Source organism: Aotus nancymaae, unplaced genomic scaffold (assembly GCF_030222135.1).
Source record: "Aotus nancymaae isolate 86718 unplaced genomic scaffold, 86718_ANA_hifiasm-v0.15.2.pri h1tg000008l, whole genome shotgun sequence".
In the NCBI taxonomy this organism is placed as follows: Eukaryota; Metazoa; Chordata; class Mammalia; order Primates; family Aotidae; genus Aotus; species Aotus nancymaae.
In genome coordinates, this window is record NW_026988419.1 from 23,292,651 (window position 1) to 23,310,335 (window position 17,685).

At 35.0% G+C, this 17,685-nt stretch overlaps 1 protein-coding gene across 1 annotated transcript in view; it reads left to right on the forward strand.

The window, feature by feature from the left end:
- Positions 1-16,246, forward strand: part of ACADL (acyl-CoA dehydrogenase long chain) — an 86,657-nt gene extending 70,411 nt beyond the window's left edge. Inside the window, 6 exon segments of the mRNA XM_064372758.1 lie at positions 18-106; positions 108-117; positions 1,239-1,343; positions 9,423-9,550; positions 12,135-12,221; positions 16,153-16,246. Coding sequence (XP_064228828.1) covers positions 18-106; positions 108-117; positions 1,239-1,343; positions 9,423-9,550; positions 12,135-12,221; positions 16,153-16,246 — 513 coding nt within the window.
- Positions 16,247-17,685: the final 1,439 nt, after the last annotated feature.

A 17,685-nucleotide genomic window follows, 5' to 3' on the forward strand; every position in this document is an offset into this window, starting at 1 on the left:
TTTGTATGGTCTTTTAGGATACTGCAGAACTATTCTTTGAAGATGTATGGTTGCCAGCTAGTGCCCTACTTGGAGAAGAGAACAGAGGCTTCTATTATCTCATGAACGCTTCCACAGGTAAGATTCCATCTTTTGATTGAATAATGAATTGGAATAGAATAATATAGAAACATGCTATTTAGATATTATTCATGCAAATTTATACATGTAAAACTTGTGAAATAGCTAATCCTTTGAGTATTAAAGTTGCAATAAAAGTATGTGTTTTATAGGCTGGATAAGTAAATAACTGAACCCAGTGATATCCAATTGAAGTTTATAAAGTGGGTAGGAAAAACAGGTATTTCAGTTCTGTGATTCTTTCTTAGAATGATTTTAGCTTTTTAATTACAGTTCAAAACTTTTAGCTCTTTGTAAGGAAATGTCATGCAAAATATTTGACAGTTTACCAGTTTTTAAATAATAACTGTGACTCAAAGGGAAAAGTATAAAGTTCAGACCTAAAAGTTTTAGCCACATAGGGTCAGTCCCTAAACAGCTATGGTTTGGAGTATGGTTGACAAGTGATTATTGAGCCTCAGATGCCAGCATAAGGGGATACCCCTACCTAGTGACTGCCAGAGAATCACCAGCATAACGGAATTAAAGTGACTAAGGCTACTTTTACATTAATATGTAGATTTTAACTTATGTACTTTAAGATGTGTTTTTCCACACATATATTGAGTCATGCAGTGTGCAGAGATCAATAAATTAAAATCAACAACTAGGGATTTTTTTAACTCATATGTGAATAAAGAGAAGAAAAAATTAAATAAATTACATATATATAATGAAGATAGTCATTCATGGGCATGGTGTTATGTGCCTGTTGTCTCAGCTACGCGGGAAGCCAAGGTGGGAAGATAGCTTGAGCCCACGAATTCCAGGATGTAATGAACTATGATTGTGCAACTGTACTCCATTTTTGGCAACAGAGTGAGACCTCATCTCTTAAAAACTTTAAAAGAGTTAAGAAAGGCAGTCATTCATAAAAATAAAGGATTTGCTTTAGAGAGTGATTAGAGGTATGTCAAAAGAATCTCATAAATCTCTGCTTTTTTATAAAGAGTTAAGGCATAAATTAATCTTTATGAATTTCTTATAAAGAAAAGTTATAGGATTTATCAAAATTGAAATTGTGTGAAAATCACTTACATAATTAGAGTAATATTTAAAACCTAATTTTCATGTTATAGGAAAGGCTACTGATATGCAATTTCAGCTAGTGAATTCATGTTGAAGAAACCAGGAACTATGTTAAACAAAGAAAAGCTTTTGGGAAAACAATTGCCCACCTACAGGTAAGCTTGTCGCTATGGTTTAATATTAGATGATATCAATTTACTCATCTGAAATGGCCTAGGGTAAACAGAAGTTTGGGTTGTTTTCATGTAAGGTGATATTAGAAACCGTGGAAGTGGATGAGATCACTAAGGGAGAGTGAGTAGAGAGTAAGACAGAAAGAGGTCTTAGGACACAGTCCTCGAGGAAAACTACAAGATTTAAAGGTAGAATTTGTATTTGGAATTTATATTGTCTGAAAAGGAGGAGCCTGTAAGATAACTGAGAATGAATCAACAGTTAGAAAGGAGAAAGCAAATCAGGAGAGCTTTGTCACAGAAGCTGGAAGGAAAGAGGTTTTCATGGAGTAGAGAGTGGGACCAAATGCTGCTTAAAGGAAAGATAAGATGAAGGGCAAAGAGTGCTCATTGAACACAATGATACGGAGATTATTTAGTAAGAGCCATTAATAGAGGTGGAGGGTGACAGACCCCAATGAGTAGACAGAAATGAGGAAGTAAAACAATACTGATGGTAGGCAACTCTTTCCTGAGTTTGGCTATGAATGGTAGTTGAGAGAATGGGTAGTAAGGGAAGAGGGGAGGGTAAGGAGATTTGAGAGTCAAGGGAGATATTTGGGAGTTACTAATTTTTTGTTGTTATTGTTAGGATGGGGATGTGGGTGCATATTTTAATACCTAGAGAAAGGATTTAATAAAGAGGGAAAGGTTGTAGATAGGAAGGGGATAATCAACTGCATAAGGTCTTTGAGAAAGGGTGAGCCTGTGGGTGCTGACCCATGGAAAGATACAGGAAAGGGATTCCTCCATTTGCACAGGAAGAAAGGACCAAAGAATGTATACATCACTCTGTTGGTAGAAAACTACAAAAAAATATTTATAGAAGACTTCTATTTCTTTAAATAACATGACCAGGTACAGTGACTCATGCCTGTAATCTCAGCACTTTGGGAGGCCAAGGCAAGCAGATCATTTGAGGTCAGGAGTTTGAGACCAGCCTGGCCAACACAGCAAAACCCTGTCTCTACTAAAAATATAAAAATTAGCCAGGCACAATGGTGGGTGCCTGTATTCCCAGCTCCTCAGGAGGCTGAGGCAGGAGAATCACTTGAACCCGGGAGGCAAAGGTTGCAGTGAACCAAGATCATGCCTGCACCACAGCCTGGGCTATGTAGCGAGATTCCAACTTAAAAATAAATAGGCCGGGAGTGGTGGCTCACGCCTGTAACTCCAGCACTTTGGGAGGCAGAGGTGGGCGGATCACGAGGTCAGTAGATCAAGACCATCCTGGCCAACACTGGTGAAACCCTGTCTCTACTAAAAATACAAAAGATTAGCTGGGTGTGGTGGTGCGCACCTATAATCCCAGCTGAGGCAGGAGAATCGCTTGAAGACGGGAGGTGGAGATTGCAGTGAGCTGAGATTGCGCCACTGCACTTCAGCCTGGTGACAGATCGAGACTCTGTCTCAAATAAATAAATAATAACAATAGGGAAAGTTCGTCCTTGAAAGACAGCTGAGTGAAAGAGGCATGGAGGTGTTGGAGAGGGTGAGAGAAGTACAAAATACCTTCTTCAAAAGGAGAAACTAAACTACCTTCTGTTTTTTGTATATTAATCAGTCTTATGATAAGAGTTTAGCTTCCCAGGTACAAACATACAGAAAAGACAGATGATTGTGTTTATCTAGCGTGGAGTTTTCCCAGGAACTTAAGGGTATTTGCAAAAGAACTCAGTATATGGTGACCACAGTCATTCAATATGCTAATTAAATTGTAGACCCTATAGTTTCTTTTTAAATGAAGGAATAGTTTATAATTCCTTAATGCAGTCATCAAATTGGCAAAACATCTCACCAACAAAAAACCTGGAGTGGGGATTTGACTTTAAAAATTTTAAGTAGAATGACTGGCTGAAAGGTTTTGTGAAGGGAAATGTCAAAATGAAACAGCTTGGTTGGTGGCTTCTCAGGACCAACATTATAGAAATTATATTCAACTGTGGTTTATGTCCTAACACAGCTACTTGGATCTCTGTAGTCTAGGCAAGTTATGTTCTCTCTCTCAAAAATAGTTTCCTATTTGTAAATTTATAAAATGTGTTTGATTTGCAAAATTATAAAATCTTACGATTGTAAATCTTTAGGATTTGTAACATTTGTACATATTTATAAAATATTTTCCTATTTGCAAATTATCAGAGACTGCCTCATCGGGTTACTGTGAGGATTATGTTGTAGAAAAAACTGAGTTCTTGTCACATGACCAGGATGAATTAGGCACACAGACACATTGTAGGGTGAGTAGGGCAGGGCTTATTGAATGAAAAGGGAAAAGGAACTCTTAGCAAAGCCAGAGAAAATCCTGCTAGCAGGTCTTCATTCCGCCTTACAGATTGAATCCTAGGTCACCACACAGGAACAGGAGAGTCCAGGCTCCTCTCTTCTGCAAAGATGTGAACTTCCTGAGGCTCCACTCCATCTTCTCAGTACACAGGTGGGCATTATTCAGAAAGAATCAGTCAGGAAAGGGCAGGCTTCATCTGGGACCAGTAGTCAGGTTTTTCAGCCTTTAGGCTGTTTAGGCTTGAAGGTGGGCTTTCACCAGGGACCTTTAGCTGTCTCCTATCTCTATCAATTAGATGGGGTAATATACATAAAACGCTTCAAATATTGCCTGGCAAAGTAAGCCCTCAATAAAATTAGCTGTTATCCTTATTTTGCATGTTCCTTACATAATGCCTTGCTCCATTTTGTTTCAATGTGGGAGACCTTTTCATCATCTTCTTAATCTTGCTCTTGATCTAGACCTTCTCTGTGTCATTTTAGAAACTGTTTGCTACCTGTATGGTTATCAAATTAAGTTTCTCCATCCTGAAAAAAATTCTTTACATCCTAACTTTTCTTATTGACATAACAAACCTAAAACTATTCAATTGAAATAGAAGTGCTTTAAATGTTACAGTATATTTGACTACATGTAATTTTATAACTATGTAACTATTCAGTTTCCATTTTCTTTGTTATCCTTGGATTTTGAACATTTTGAGGCTTTCTGACCATTTGAAATGCATGTCACAAAATTTATTTTCTTTTTAGAATAGAAACCTACCATATGGATGTAGCAATAGTTATTGGGTTTTTTAAAAATCTATACTCTATAATTTGTCAATCTTATGTTCTTATGTCAATCTAATTTTATAGATTATGTTCTGAATCTATAAAAATGAGGCACACACTCAATCAAGAAAACCTTTAACAAAACAGTATAACTTGGCTTGCCTAAATTGTGATTTCCTTAAGAGCAGAGATGTTATACTTTATATTCCCTTTTATTTATGGATCACTGATTTACACCTATCAGTGGTTCTCAATGAATGCTCTTTCCCCCAGGCATTTAGAAATGTCAGGAATGGGGTGGGGTTGGGTGTGCACAGTTGACTGGAGGTATAACTTGTGTAGTGCCCTTGAGGACAGTGTTGTTAAATGTCCTGTAATTCACATTTGGATTACAACTAATTGTCTCACTCAAAAAATCAATAATTTCCCATTGAGAAATACTAACATATATGATTTATTCCTTTCTGCTTCACTGAGCAAATATATATTGATTGCCTCCTAAGGTTAATGTGTTCAACTGTAATTTTATGGGTGTGACTCTGGAAACACACACTAGACTCCTGGTAACATGAAAGAAGTAATACCACTTGATATCTCTCTGATTTTCTCAACTGTACAAAAAATGGAATCAGCATCATGTGCTTCTGAAATCCAACCACCATCACTTTCACATCAAAAATGTTCACTAAAACAATTATACCAAGGCCAGGCATGGTGGCTCACACATATAATCCCAGCACTTTGGGAGGCTGAGGCAGACAGATTGCTTGAGCCCAGGATTTTGAGACCAGACTGGGCAACATGGCAAAACCTCATCTCTACAAAAAATACAAAAATTAGCCGAGTATGGTGGTGTGCACCTGTAGTCCCAGCTACTCAGAAGGCTGAGGTGGGAGGATCGCTTGAGCCCTGGAGGCAGAGGTTGCAGTGAACTGCAATTGCACCATTGCACTCTAGCATGAGTGACAGAGCAAGACCCTGACTCCCCACTCCCCACAAAAACAAAAACAAAAACAAAAATATACCTTTAGCCTTATTTTGGCTGAAGGTATAACAGTTGAACCAACAGACATATTTCCATTCCTTTGGAAATTTACATTTCCTGTGTTTATGGACTTCATACTAGATTACAACAAAGATGACTATAATTTTACCCAGATTGCCTGAATGGCTCAGAAACCATGTAATTTGACATTTAACCATTAAGGAAATAGAAAAGTGGTCCATATTGTTTTCCCATAGGGGAAAAGGATTCTTTTAAAGTATGTATTTATTGTATTTTAATTGCAAAAAAATAAATAATTTTTAATCATTCCTTTTTAAAGAAGTGTCGTTTTATTGTTGCCTCCTTTCAAAGGTAGTTCCCTAAAATTTCCATAGGTGGCAGTAGCATTCTACTTCCACGGGTCACATTATTGGTAGCTAGTAGTATATTGTTTTCCAAGTAAGTGTGTATGTTTTGAGATTTCTGAGATATGTCTTCTGATCTTCCTACTTTATCTAAATAAACACATTTGAATAATATTTTCATATTTCAAGCTAGGAGTATATTCAGAGTATATACTATACATACCTATACCTTGTATTACAGAACTGGTTACACTCTGGTTCTAGTTATTCAATTGAAATAGAAGAGCTATTTACAATGTTACAATATACTTGGCCACATGTAATTTTATAACTATATAACTATTCAGTTTCCATTCTCTTTGTTATCCTTGAATTTTGAACATATTGGGGCTTTCTGATCATTTGAAATGCATTTCACAAAATTTATTTTCTTTTTAGAATAGAAAGAAGCCTACCATATGGATGTAGCAATAGTTATTGGGTTTTTAAAATCTATACTATCCATAGTTTATGTCAATCTTATGATTTTCCATGGAATAGACAATAAAATAGTAAAATCCAGATGTTAAATAATAATAATGACTATCATTGCTTGACTGCTCTCTATCTGCCAGACACTGCTAAGTGAATTGTCTCATTCTTTTTCTTCATAAATCTATATAATACTTTCATTATTTTTATTTTACAGTTAAGGAAATTGAGGTGTAGAAAGGTTAACTTGCCCCAAATTACACCCATATTCTAATTCCAGAACCTATACTCTTCACCTGTATACTGTTATTACTGTCCAGAAGTGCAAAGCAGATGGACATTTTTTCTTTTCCTATTTCCTTCACTCAGTGGGCAATGAAATGAAAATGGAATGTTTATTTTTCTAATCTAATGAGAGCTCTTGGTTAGTCATTTCCTGTGTGGTATGTTCTTAATTCTAAGGGCACAAAGTATTCGGGAAAGGACTAGAGAGGAAAAATAATAATAATACTTCTTCTTGGCATGTGTCTAAAACAGGAATATCCAGTTCTTAAGACCTTGAGCATGGGATTAACTAACTGTCAAATAGCAAACCTCATTTTTTTTTTATTTAAACCATGATATATGAGAATAACTGATGCTGTTGTTTAAATGAATACTGGGCTAGATAATCTCTCCAAGGTGTTTTCCAGTTCCATCATTCTATGATTCTAAGAATTCTGTCATTCACAACTCTGAAAAAGACTCCATCCAGCCCACTTAGTAACTTCAGAAGAATTTTTTTAATGCTAGCTGTAGTATTATTTATTAACAAATATAAGGAGTACTTGGCTAATAATGTGTGTTGCAATTTTTAGTTGCCATTGATTAGAGGATGATTTCAGAAAACAATACAGTGTCTGCAGTGAGAAGCAAAGACCAAATCTGTTTAGTAATGCTCAACCCAATGGCAAGAATATGTACATTTTAAATCTTTTTATCCCCAGAGAGTAAATTATGTACTCTTGGAGACATTATTCTCTCAGACCTCTGGACTTCACTGAATGCACTGATGCAAGAATTCTAAATCATTCCATTCTGGTCTGAAGTTTTACTTCAACTTCTAGAAGTTTCCAGCATTTACTAAGGAACAGCTCTTGTATGAGAGAATCAGGCTTAGAGACATTTATTCTTTCATATTGTAAAAACAGTGCACAAATTCTCAAATATGGCATCCTGTAGGCAAAAACATACCTTGAGACTTGTTAGATCCACCCTTATTTTCCAAATAAAGTGTCATACATAGTATCATTGAACTAAACTAGGACTAAACTTAGAAACCATCTTCAGGGATTTTCATGGAATACTCATCTGTTTTCGATATATAGATTATTTCCCCATTTATTTTCTTTTGTTGTTGTTGTTCCATCTTTAGATTGTCTATGAGTAAACTTGAATGTGTGGGGTGGGAGTGGGAAGCTTAGTGCTGATAAACACAACAATGACACTGAAAGAATCAGTTTTATAACCTGAGAATTGTTGTAGCCAGCATTAAAAGCAGGTCCTGCATCTTCTGAGAATCTGGCCACCACCCTCCTTTGAGAACACAGCTGTGGCTTTGGACTTGACAGTACGTAGGTAGGATGTATTTAATTTCTAGTTTGAGTTTCACTGCACAACCTTTGTCAGTAACTTTCCATGTGTATGCTCTCTATTAGTTCTCACTCATTTCACAGCAGAATGATCAGAACTCTGTTTCTATCTGAATTTTCACAAAGAAGATAGGGCCAGCTGACCATATCTGGGCCTTGAACCTAAGAAATCAACTAGAATGGGGTGTACTCTTGAAGGCTACCCAAAGTGGGAAGCCAGTATTTCAAGTTCAAGCCAATTTCCTGAGGGAGGCTCAAGAGTCAGTGAAAAAGAGAACAGATATAAACTCCAAGTTCAGAGTGTGAGAGCTAGAGCCGGGAATGAAATAAAGCTTGACTGAAGCAAGAGCAGTCAGGAACAATTGAGAATGGTCTAAATAGAATGATTTCCAAAAGTACTAATGGGTTGTCCATGGACAGCAGGAGGAGGCAGGTATATAGCTATATTAACAATGATAATCCCAGACCATTCAGTGCAAGCTAGAGACTGCTAAACAAGCTATTGAGAGGTATTGGAGGTGTATTTATCCATTTTCATACTGCTATGAAGAAATATCTGAGACTGGGTAATTTATAAAGAAAAAGAGTTTTCATAGACTCACAGTTCCACATGGCTAGGGAGACCTCATAATCATGATGGAAAGTGAAGGAAGAACAACAGCACATCTTACGTGGTGGCAGGCAAAAGAGCATGTGCAGGGAAACTGCTCTTTATAAAACCATCAGATCTCATGATCCCAACTATCACAAGAACAGCGTGGGACAAACCCGTCCCTATGATTCAATTATCTCTCAGCAGGTCCCTCCCACAACATATGGGGATTGTGGGAGCTACAATTCAAGATGAGATTTGGGTGGGGACACAGCCAAACCATATCAGGAGGGATAATGTGAAGGGATGAAAGAGGATCAGGGTACTGGACTTTGATCTCTTTAGTACTCTGATTTTATTCTATTGCATTCTACAGATCTATATTAAATACTGTGCAATATTAAATAATATCTTATAGATATTTTGATGTGTTTATGAACACATATAGAACCCCCTTGTCCCTCCAAATGTTAGAAGCAGAGTAGCAAAATCTATATACTTAATTTAATTAATAGAGAAAAAAATCTTCAAGGATTTAGTCTCTGGAGGAAAATATAATAGGTGTTTTCAACAGCTGTACCTAAATAAGTATACCACCAGATGGCGCTCACACATTAAAGTCATGCTGTTTTCAAGTAGTTTGCCTTGTCTAAATTTTAGAATATGAAACAAGACATTATTTATATTTTTAACTATTTTGGCATCTTTTAGTACAAATGTCCTTAGCAATTAAATACAGTGGGTTTTAAAATAAGCTTATTTGGTAACATACGCCCTCTTTATGGAGGAAAAAAAACAACAATTTCACTTTTGTTTGCCCTAAAGATCTTTTATTGTATAATTTCTGATATGCTAAGTTGGTTAAAGTTTATATATCTACCATGCTCACAATTTTCTTTTATTTCCTTTAAATTCAAGACAGTGCAACATAAATTAGCAGAATTAAACACACATATATGTGTAACCAGAGCATTTGTGGACAGCTGTCTCCAGCTGCATGAAAGGAAAAGTTTAGACTCTTCCACTGCTTGCATGGCAAAATATTGGTATGCATGCTACAGTAATTAGAGTGTGGTGTATGCTCAGACTGATATGGAATTCTGCCAATTTTAAGCTCAGCCTTGAGGGTCTTAAAGGAAGAAGCCTGTGAAATGAAAAATAAAAGTAAAATTCGACTTTTTAAAAAATGCTGAAAAGCCCCATTAAACATATGTATAACTTACTAAAAAATATTCAAGTTGAATTTTTTTATCCTAATAGGCAAGCAAAGTTAGTATCTAATTCTTAACTTGCTATTGAAAATAAAATATTAAGAGTAGGATAATGAAGACTAGTATTGATAGGATAGTCATCTATATTAACATTAATTCATTCAAGTCATAGTTTAATTTCAAATCATCTGAAGAGTGGCAGTATAGTCAGGTTGAAAGAGAACAGTAAAATTTAGGAACTTTAAGATAGAGTCCCAATTCTTTTATTAAATAACTATAATTAAACATCCAGGAAAATGTTTTTGTTATCTGTGAAATGACTAAGTTGGACAGGATTCTTCTATTTAAGGTGCTTTCCAGATGTAAGAAAAAATTCACAAAGAACTGGCTGTCCAAAGTTTCACAGGCTCTAATAAGTGAAAGGAAACTAAAAATCCTATTAAGTTTAGAAAGACTTTGATTTGAATTAAAGATTATTAGCAATGGTGTTAAAGATGAGTTGATCGAAAAAAGATCCCTGGTATGTAATACTTTTATGTATTTTAAGACTTAAGAATATATAGTCTAAATCAGATTTTGGAGGTAGATTTGGTTTCCTCTTTTCAAAAACAAAATTCTCACATATCATTAGCCCAAGAGTAACCTAGAAAAAAATTCCTGTCATTACTCATTAACTTGTGTTCAGTTCAGTTACAAGTAAGACAGGAGAATATTTTGTGCTTTATGTAATGATCTCATAATAATAAAATTGCTAGGTTGAAAAGTAATGTGGAATTACAAGGAACTTGTACTTTTGGGGAGACTTTTTATATTTACATTTACAACAAGTTCTTTGACTAGTGGAAAAAAGTATAAAAAATTTTACATATTTTTGGAAAAAGAGAGGTTTGGATAGCCATTGACCTTGTTATTTGAAAACCCCAGGTTTATAGACATGCTGGTATTTCACATTGAAGCACAGGAGGGAACTAGTTACAGCCCAGTAAATATTTCACTAAAATACTTGCCAAAAATAAAAAATATCAAATTTCAAATATTATTGTCTACAAAGCCTTGTCTATTGATGATTATATTGTTGGCCAGGCATGGTGGCTCACGCCTGTAATCCTAGCGCTTTGGGAGGCTGAAGCTGGCAGATCACAAGATCAGGAGTTCAACACCAGCCTGGCCAATACAGTGAAACCCCGTCCCTACTAAAAATACAAAAAAATTAGCGAAGCATGGTGGCACATGCCTGTAATCCCAGCTACTCGGGAGGCTGAGGCAGGAGAATTGCTTGAACCCAGGAGGCAGAGGTTGCAGTGAACTGAGATTGCCCCACTGCACTTTAGCCTGAGCGACAGAGTGAGACTCCATCTCGGAAAAAAAAAAAATTATTGTTAATATATGACTTAGAAACATCCTCAGCTGTCATATAGCTTGAGTTTAAAATTATTTTAAATTTAAAAAAATATCTATCCTTATCTTTGCTTTATGTTTCCTACTATTGCAAAATAAGTAGCAGGGTGCTGTAGCTTGCAACTGTAATCACTCCTACTCCAGAGGCTGAGGTGAGAGGATCCTTTGAGCCCTCAAGAAGTTCAAGACTGTAATGACCTTTGATTGTGCCACGCTACCCAGCCTGGCACAATAATAAATACACAAACAAACAAAGAAATAAAGAAAAGAAAAATAAGTAGAAAAGAATTTTGAGCTAACATATTTTTATGTTAAGGTGAATAAAATCTCTATCATGAATTTTAATAATAGAATTGTGATATAATCAGAAGATAATTTTTCTCAAGCACTGCATGTATATATATGTATACATACATTATAGGTAATACTCATACATACACTTCAGAAATATTAATCTCTATATAATTTTCTAATGTTTTCTATATGATAGCATATAGTTTGTTAGTCTGCCCTCTTGGTTTTCACTTTTGCCTTTAATTTATTTCTGAAAAGTCAGAACCCTAAAAAATTGCTTTTTTATACTGAAATTCAGAATCGTGATCTTCAAGTAGAAAGTGACATCATTGGAGAAAAAAGGCATATTACAAGGGCAAAAAGAACTAGGTGGCTGAGTAATTTAGATCATATAGAGAATCCAAATAAATTAGAACATATTCAAGTCTTTACTGTATCTTTTTGTAGCCTTTTGAAACCTAATCATGTTTTCTACCTTTTGTTTCTAGCCTAACAAAAGCCTAGCAAGAAATGTAATTGATGAAGAAGGTATTCTTATATGAAAATTCTCTTGAAATTTATTTCATATGTGATTTTTATCATCTTCTTTGCTTAGCTAATATGCCATTTTAATTGCTTAATAAATGTGCACATTTAAACAATTGTAAATAATTAGTTTTCTGGTTTTGAAGCACCTCATTAAAATTCATTTCAGAAATTTCTTTCTGCCTTTTTTTTGGTCATTTAGAACATCTGATTTACAAAATAGTGTAGCTTATGACTGTGTACAGCTCCATGGAGGTTGGGGATGCATGTGGGAGTACCCAATTGCAAAGTAAGTGTGGTTGTTCTGACACACTCTTCTTTATGATATGAAGAAAAAGGAAAATTTATTTACTTTGTACATGAAATGTAGAGGGAAAGGAGGTGTGCAATCTTTTGAATTTTTCAGCTGAATACAGACAGAATGTGTTCAAGCAAATGGAAACAGCTTTTTTTTTTTTTTATCAACTTACTACTGGGATTTTATCTTTCTTAAAGAAAGTAAAAAGACCAGTATACAAAAGCTTGATGCTCGGCTTTATTTGAATCGTTAATGTAGAAGGACAAGTACTACTTTTAAAATTTTTTATTCTTTATTTTACTCTGAGACAGCCTCGGTCTGTCACCCAGGTTGGAGTGTACTGGCATGATCTGGGCTCACTGCACGTTCTGCCTTGCAGGTGCAAATAATTCTTGTGCCTCAGTCTCCAGAGTAGCTGGAATTAACAGGTGCATGCTAATTTTTTTGTATTTTTAGTAGAGGTGTGGTTTCACCATGTTGGCCAGGCTGGTCTCCAACTCCTGGCCTCAAGTGTTCAGCCTGCCTTGGCCTCCCAAAGTGCTGGGATCACAAGCGTGAGCCACCGTGTCTGGCCAAATACTACTTTAGAAAAAAAAAAGCAGTACAGAAAAATTAACTGGCATATGCAAAGGATCTAAGTTGTCACATATCTTAAATATCTGATTATTTGTTTTGCTCTAAAAAATAAATCAAAAATCTTTATTTTTCTAAATACATTTTTTATTTCCTTCAAATGGAAAGAAATCAAATATATCTTTTTTATTTATCATATTATATATGAATATTCTTATCAGTTTGAAGCAGTACTAATTTGTAAATAGGCAGTGTCCTCACTCACATTTCCTCCTTAATCTCCAGAATTTCCTTTTCTCTTAGCATAGTCTTTTGCCTTAGAAGCCTCCCCATAGCATTTTTCCTCATCACCCTAGAAAATATATCTTTCTCATTACTTAGCAATGTTTTTGGTTTAGAAAATTTTCTCAAGGACATTTTTTATTTATACAGAAAACTTCAATTTGATCTGAATCTGAGAGTAAGAATGCTATAGGCTTCTAAAAATGTTTTAAGGTTTTTATCTTAATGTAAAGTATCTAAAGGGAAAAATTATGAAACCCATATTCAAACTGGCAGCCTAATGATTTCAAATTTACCTTTTTGGTAAGTATAATTGAAAACATTTAATATATTTATAGTCCTTAGTGAAAAAAAGAAATATTTTACTAAAATTACATTAAGAGCAGAAGCTATGTAGTGGCTCAATGTTTGTGTGGTTTAGTTCACATTCTAAAAAAGGCCTATTAGGTGGGGAGAAGGCAACCATCTAAATGGTTTAAGATTAGAATGTGGCGTAAGCCTTGGTGTCTGTTTTCTCAGAGTCAACTCCTTCAAGCTGATACCAAGCAAACATTGTAGCTTGATGGCTTATTTGAAATATTTGGTTTCAGTTTAAGAGACTTATATTCCCTTTAAGAAACAATAATTACCTTTCTTGGCCAGTTTGTTAGTTCAAAGATTGTATCAATTTTTAAAGTAGCCTACTATTTCTCTTTCTATATATCACTTAATATCAAAAAAGCCACTTAGGCCGGGCGCATTGGCTCATGCCTGTAATCCCAGCACTTTGGGAGCCTGAGGCGGGTGAATTGCCTGAGCTCAGGAGTTCGAGACCAGCCTGGACAACATGGCGAAACACTGTCTCTACTAAAAATACAAAAAATTTAGCCAGGCGTGGTTGCACAGTGACTCGGGGGGCACAAGAACTTCTTGAACCCGGGAGGCAGAGGTTGCAGTAAGCTGAGATCACCCCACTGCACTCCAGCCTGGTCGACAGAGTGAGACTCTGTCTCAAAAAACAAAATGTCACATAGACACATTAGGCAATATGTGGATGTAATGTATAGACTTTGATTTGATAGAAAAAAAATCATTCTAATTGTGTTTCTTATATCCCGCAGACTAAACTACATTAGTTTATATATATATTGCTGAGTCTTGGTTTCATAGATAAAAGAGGTGCTTTCTCTGCTTTTTTATTTTGCTTTTTTTGTTTTTGTCTTTTTAAATAATTGGTCTTTAGCATGTGGGTTTATTTCAGTCTTACTCATTAGGTTCGAGCCTGAGGAGAGAGGTTGAAGCTTTGCCATTTGAGGATTTTATCTACCATGCTAGGAAGAGCAGCCTTAGATGCAGAACTTCATTGCAGTGTGGTTAAACATTTCTGCTGCTGCCTTTCACTGTTAATTTTAGTTGATGACTAAATTTAATTAGTAACATATAAAAGGTCTACTAATCTCTGTCTTTGTCTACTCCATTGGCACTTCTTTAATGTGAAAAGTAGTCTAGTCCATTAAAAAAAAACCTAAACGCCTTGGGATTGCTGAAATAGGCTTACACTAGGTAAGTACTCAAAATGCAGGTGCTAGATTTTGTAGAGCAGAGCAAAATCTGTTTAGAAAAAAATGTTTGAAAACATAAATGTCTCAAACTTTTAAAGCTTTCAGCAGAAAGTACCGAGATTCTAAATTTCCTTTGTAATACAGTAAATCATATCAATAAACATTTACTGAGTGCCCATTTCTTTGTAAGGAACTCTGATGAATATGGAGAATAAGAAGTTCAAATCTGGTATGTTCTTAGAGAGCCTGTAATCCCAGCACTTTGGGAGGCTGAGGCAGGCAGATCACAAGGTCAAGAGATTGAGACTATCCTGGCCAACATGGTGAACCCCTGTCTCTACTAAAAATACAAAAATTAGCTGGGCTTGGTGGCATGCAACTGTAGTCCCATCTACTCAGGAGGCTGAGGCAGGAGAATTGCTTGAACCTGGGAGGCGAAGGTTACAGTGAGCTGAGATCGTGCCACTGCATTCCAGCCTGGCACCGGCAACAGATCGAGACACTGTCTCAAAAAAAAAAAAATCAAATTTAAACAAAACAAAACACCATGATTATACTTGAGGAAAAAAAAAAAAAACCCTTTGAATGTGTCTACTAAGAAAGTCCAAAGTTCAATAACTAGTGCTTTTGGCCAATGAAAGTGTTGTGATATACAAAAAAGATAATTGAAAAAGAGGCAGGATACCTACATCCTCATTCCAGTTTGCCAATGATGTGTTAGTGACAATTAAATAGCAACCATTAATTAGGAAATGTATTAACTTCTCTGTACTTCAGTTCCTTTACCAGGAAAACAGTATTAACATTTATCCCTCCCCAATCCCAGAGCTAAGAGGATAAAATGAGATGAGAAAAGATAAAAACAACTGTACAATGGCATGGTTGTTATCATGACTATCAAAAATGAACTTTTGATTATATTGGGGCTTTTCTTTGGTGTGGGTATGGCAATGGACTCAACCACTTAGTATTTTAACTCCACACATCGCTGAAGTTAACTATTAACCATTTCCATAAAACAAGTTACTTGCTAACTTTCTGGGAAATAATATTTGCTAAAACATCAGTTTATATTCCTGATAGTGGTGGTGGGAGTGCTAGAAGATATATTTTTTTTTCTTTTGTTTTCTACAAAACAAATGGATTTCAACTTTTTTAGAAAACATATAAGAAACTAAGACAGTTTGTGCATTTCCTCATCTAAAACAGACTTTTTAAGAGTGTTATATGTGCTGAATTTTGCAAAATTAAATCAGATGAAACATACTTATTGTTATTTCTAATTTATAATCTCTTTAATCAAATTAAAATAAAGCTATACAGATTATTAACATCTTAATAATTTTTTTTACTATTATTCCAATTCAGAATCAATGCTATATTGAAAAAACAAGTAATTTACGAAGGACTTTTATTGTTTGTATTTCATTAAATTGATGGTATAATTAATAGTTACCTGGTGAGACAAAATTTACAGTTTCTAGTATCTTTTATTTATTTATTAAATCATCTTCCGATTTATCCAGAGCATATGTGAATGCCTGAGTTCAGCCAATCTATGGTGGTTCAAATGAAATAATGAAGGAGCTGATTGCAAGAGATATTGTCTGTGACAAGTAGACATCTGCCCACATCTTGGAATCCTATTACAGCTAATCTGGTTTTAAATCTACTCAAGATAAAATGTAACTTGGAAAGCAAAGAAACACTGAATATGTTTTTATATGCTCTCTCTATAGTGAAGGAAATAAAATATAAATGTAAGATTAACACAGTAGAAGGAGAAATCTTTGAAGCCAGAATTCTCATTTTCCAATATAAGGTTTAGCTTACAGTTTTTTTATATAGCCAAAGGTAAAAGATTTTCAGTTTGATTTATCTCCAAAATTCTAAAAAGCATAAATTGTTCAAATCTTCAAACAAAGGCAGAAATAATTTTATGTCATTATAGTATAAAATCATTATTAAGACAGCACATTAACTTTTAAAAGGAAAGATATAACTTAGAATGTAATCTCATTTTAGCTACCTGTTGCTCCAAATTCCCCAAAACAGTGGTTTCTTTATCACTGTACTGCAACCTCCTATTTTTAAGCAATGGAACTCTTTCTTCAAACAAAAGCTTATGCAGAACACCTCTGTGAAACACTGCTGAGTGAGAATTGCTTTGATTGAAGCAGGAAGCCATCATGCCTTACTAACTTGAAACCCCTAGGACTCAGCTAAGCATTTGCCTAATCCTGACCTGGGAATGCCTTGGTTCTGTCAATTGCTGACACCCAAGAACACAGAATAGTCCATCATTCTTTAATTTCAAGATACTGGTACATTTTATAGATATCAAAGCAGTGGCTTTTATTTTGCAACAGTTAGTGTATTTATTAACGATTATTTTATGTCTTCTATAAACCAGGCTCTTAATGCAATGATGACAAACAAAACTGGCAAGATAACTAAAAAATAAGTGAATAAACAAATAAGCAGTAATAAAGAAGTAAATAAGTAAAAGAGATAAATTCAAGCATAAGTGCAATTTAAATAATAAAGCATTTAAAATTGAAAAGTGAAGAAATGACACTTGATTTGAGACAAAAGTAATTATAAAAAATAAACAATTAATTTAAAGTAGATTTTAAAAGAAAATAAATGTATTCTTATTCAACTTCGGAAACAAACATTTTATTTGGTATTGTTGATATTAAACATTATTTTTTAATACAACCATTACAACTGGAGAGAGCAGAAGGAAGAAAAAATATTTTAATACCATTCTTTTTTTAATTATTATTGTACTTTAAGTTCTGGGATACATGTGCAGAACATGCAAGTTTGTTACCTAGGTATACATGTGCCATGGTGGTTTGCTGCACCAATCAACCTGTCATCTACATTAGGTATTTCTCCTAAAGCTATCCCTCCCCTAGTCACCACCCCACCACAGGCCCCAGTGTGTGATGTTTCCCTCCCTGTGTCCATGTGTTCTCATTGTTCAACTCCCACTTATGAGTGAGAACATTCAGTGTTTGGTTTTCTGTTCCTGTGTTTGTTTGCTGAAAACG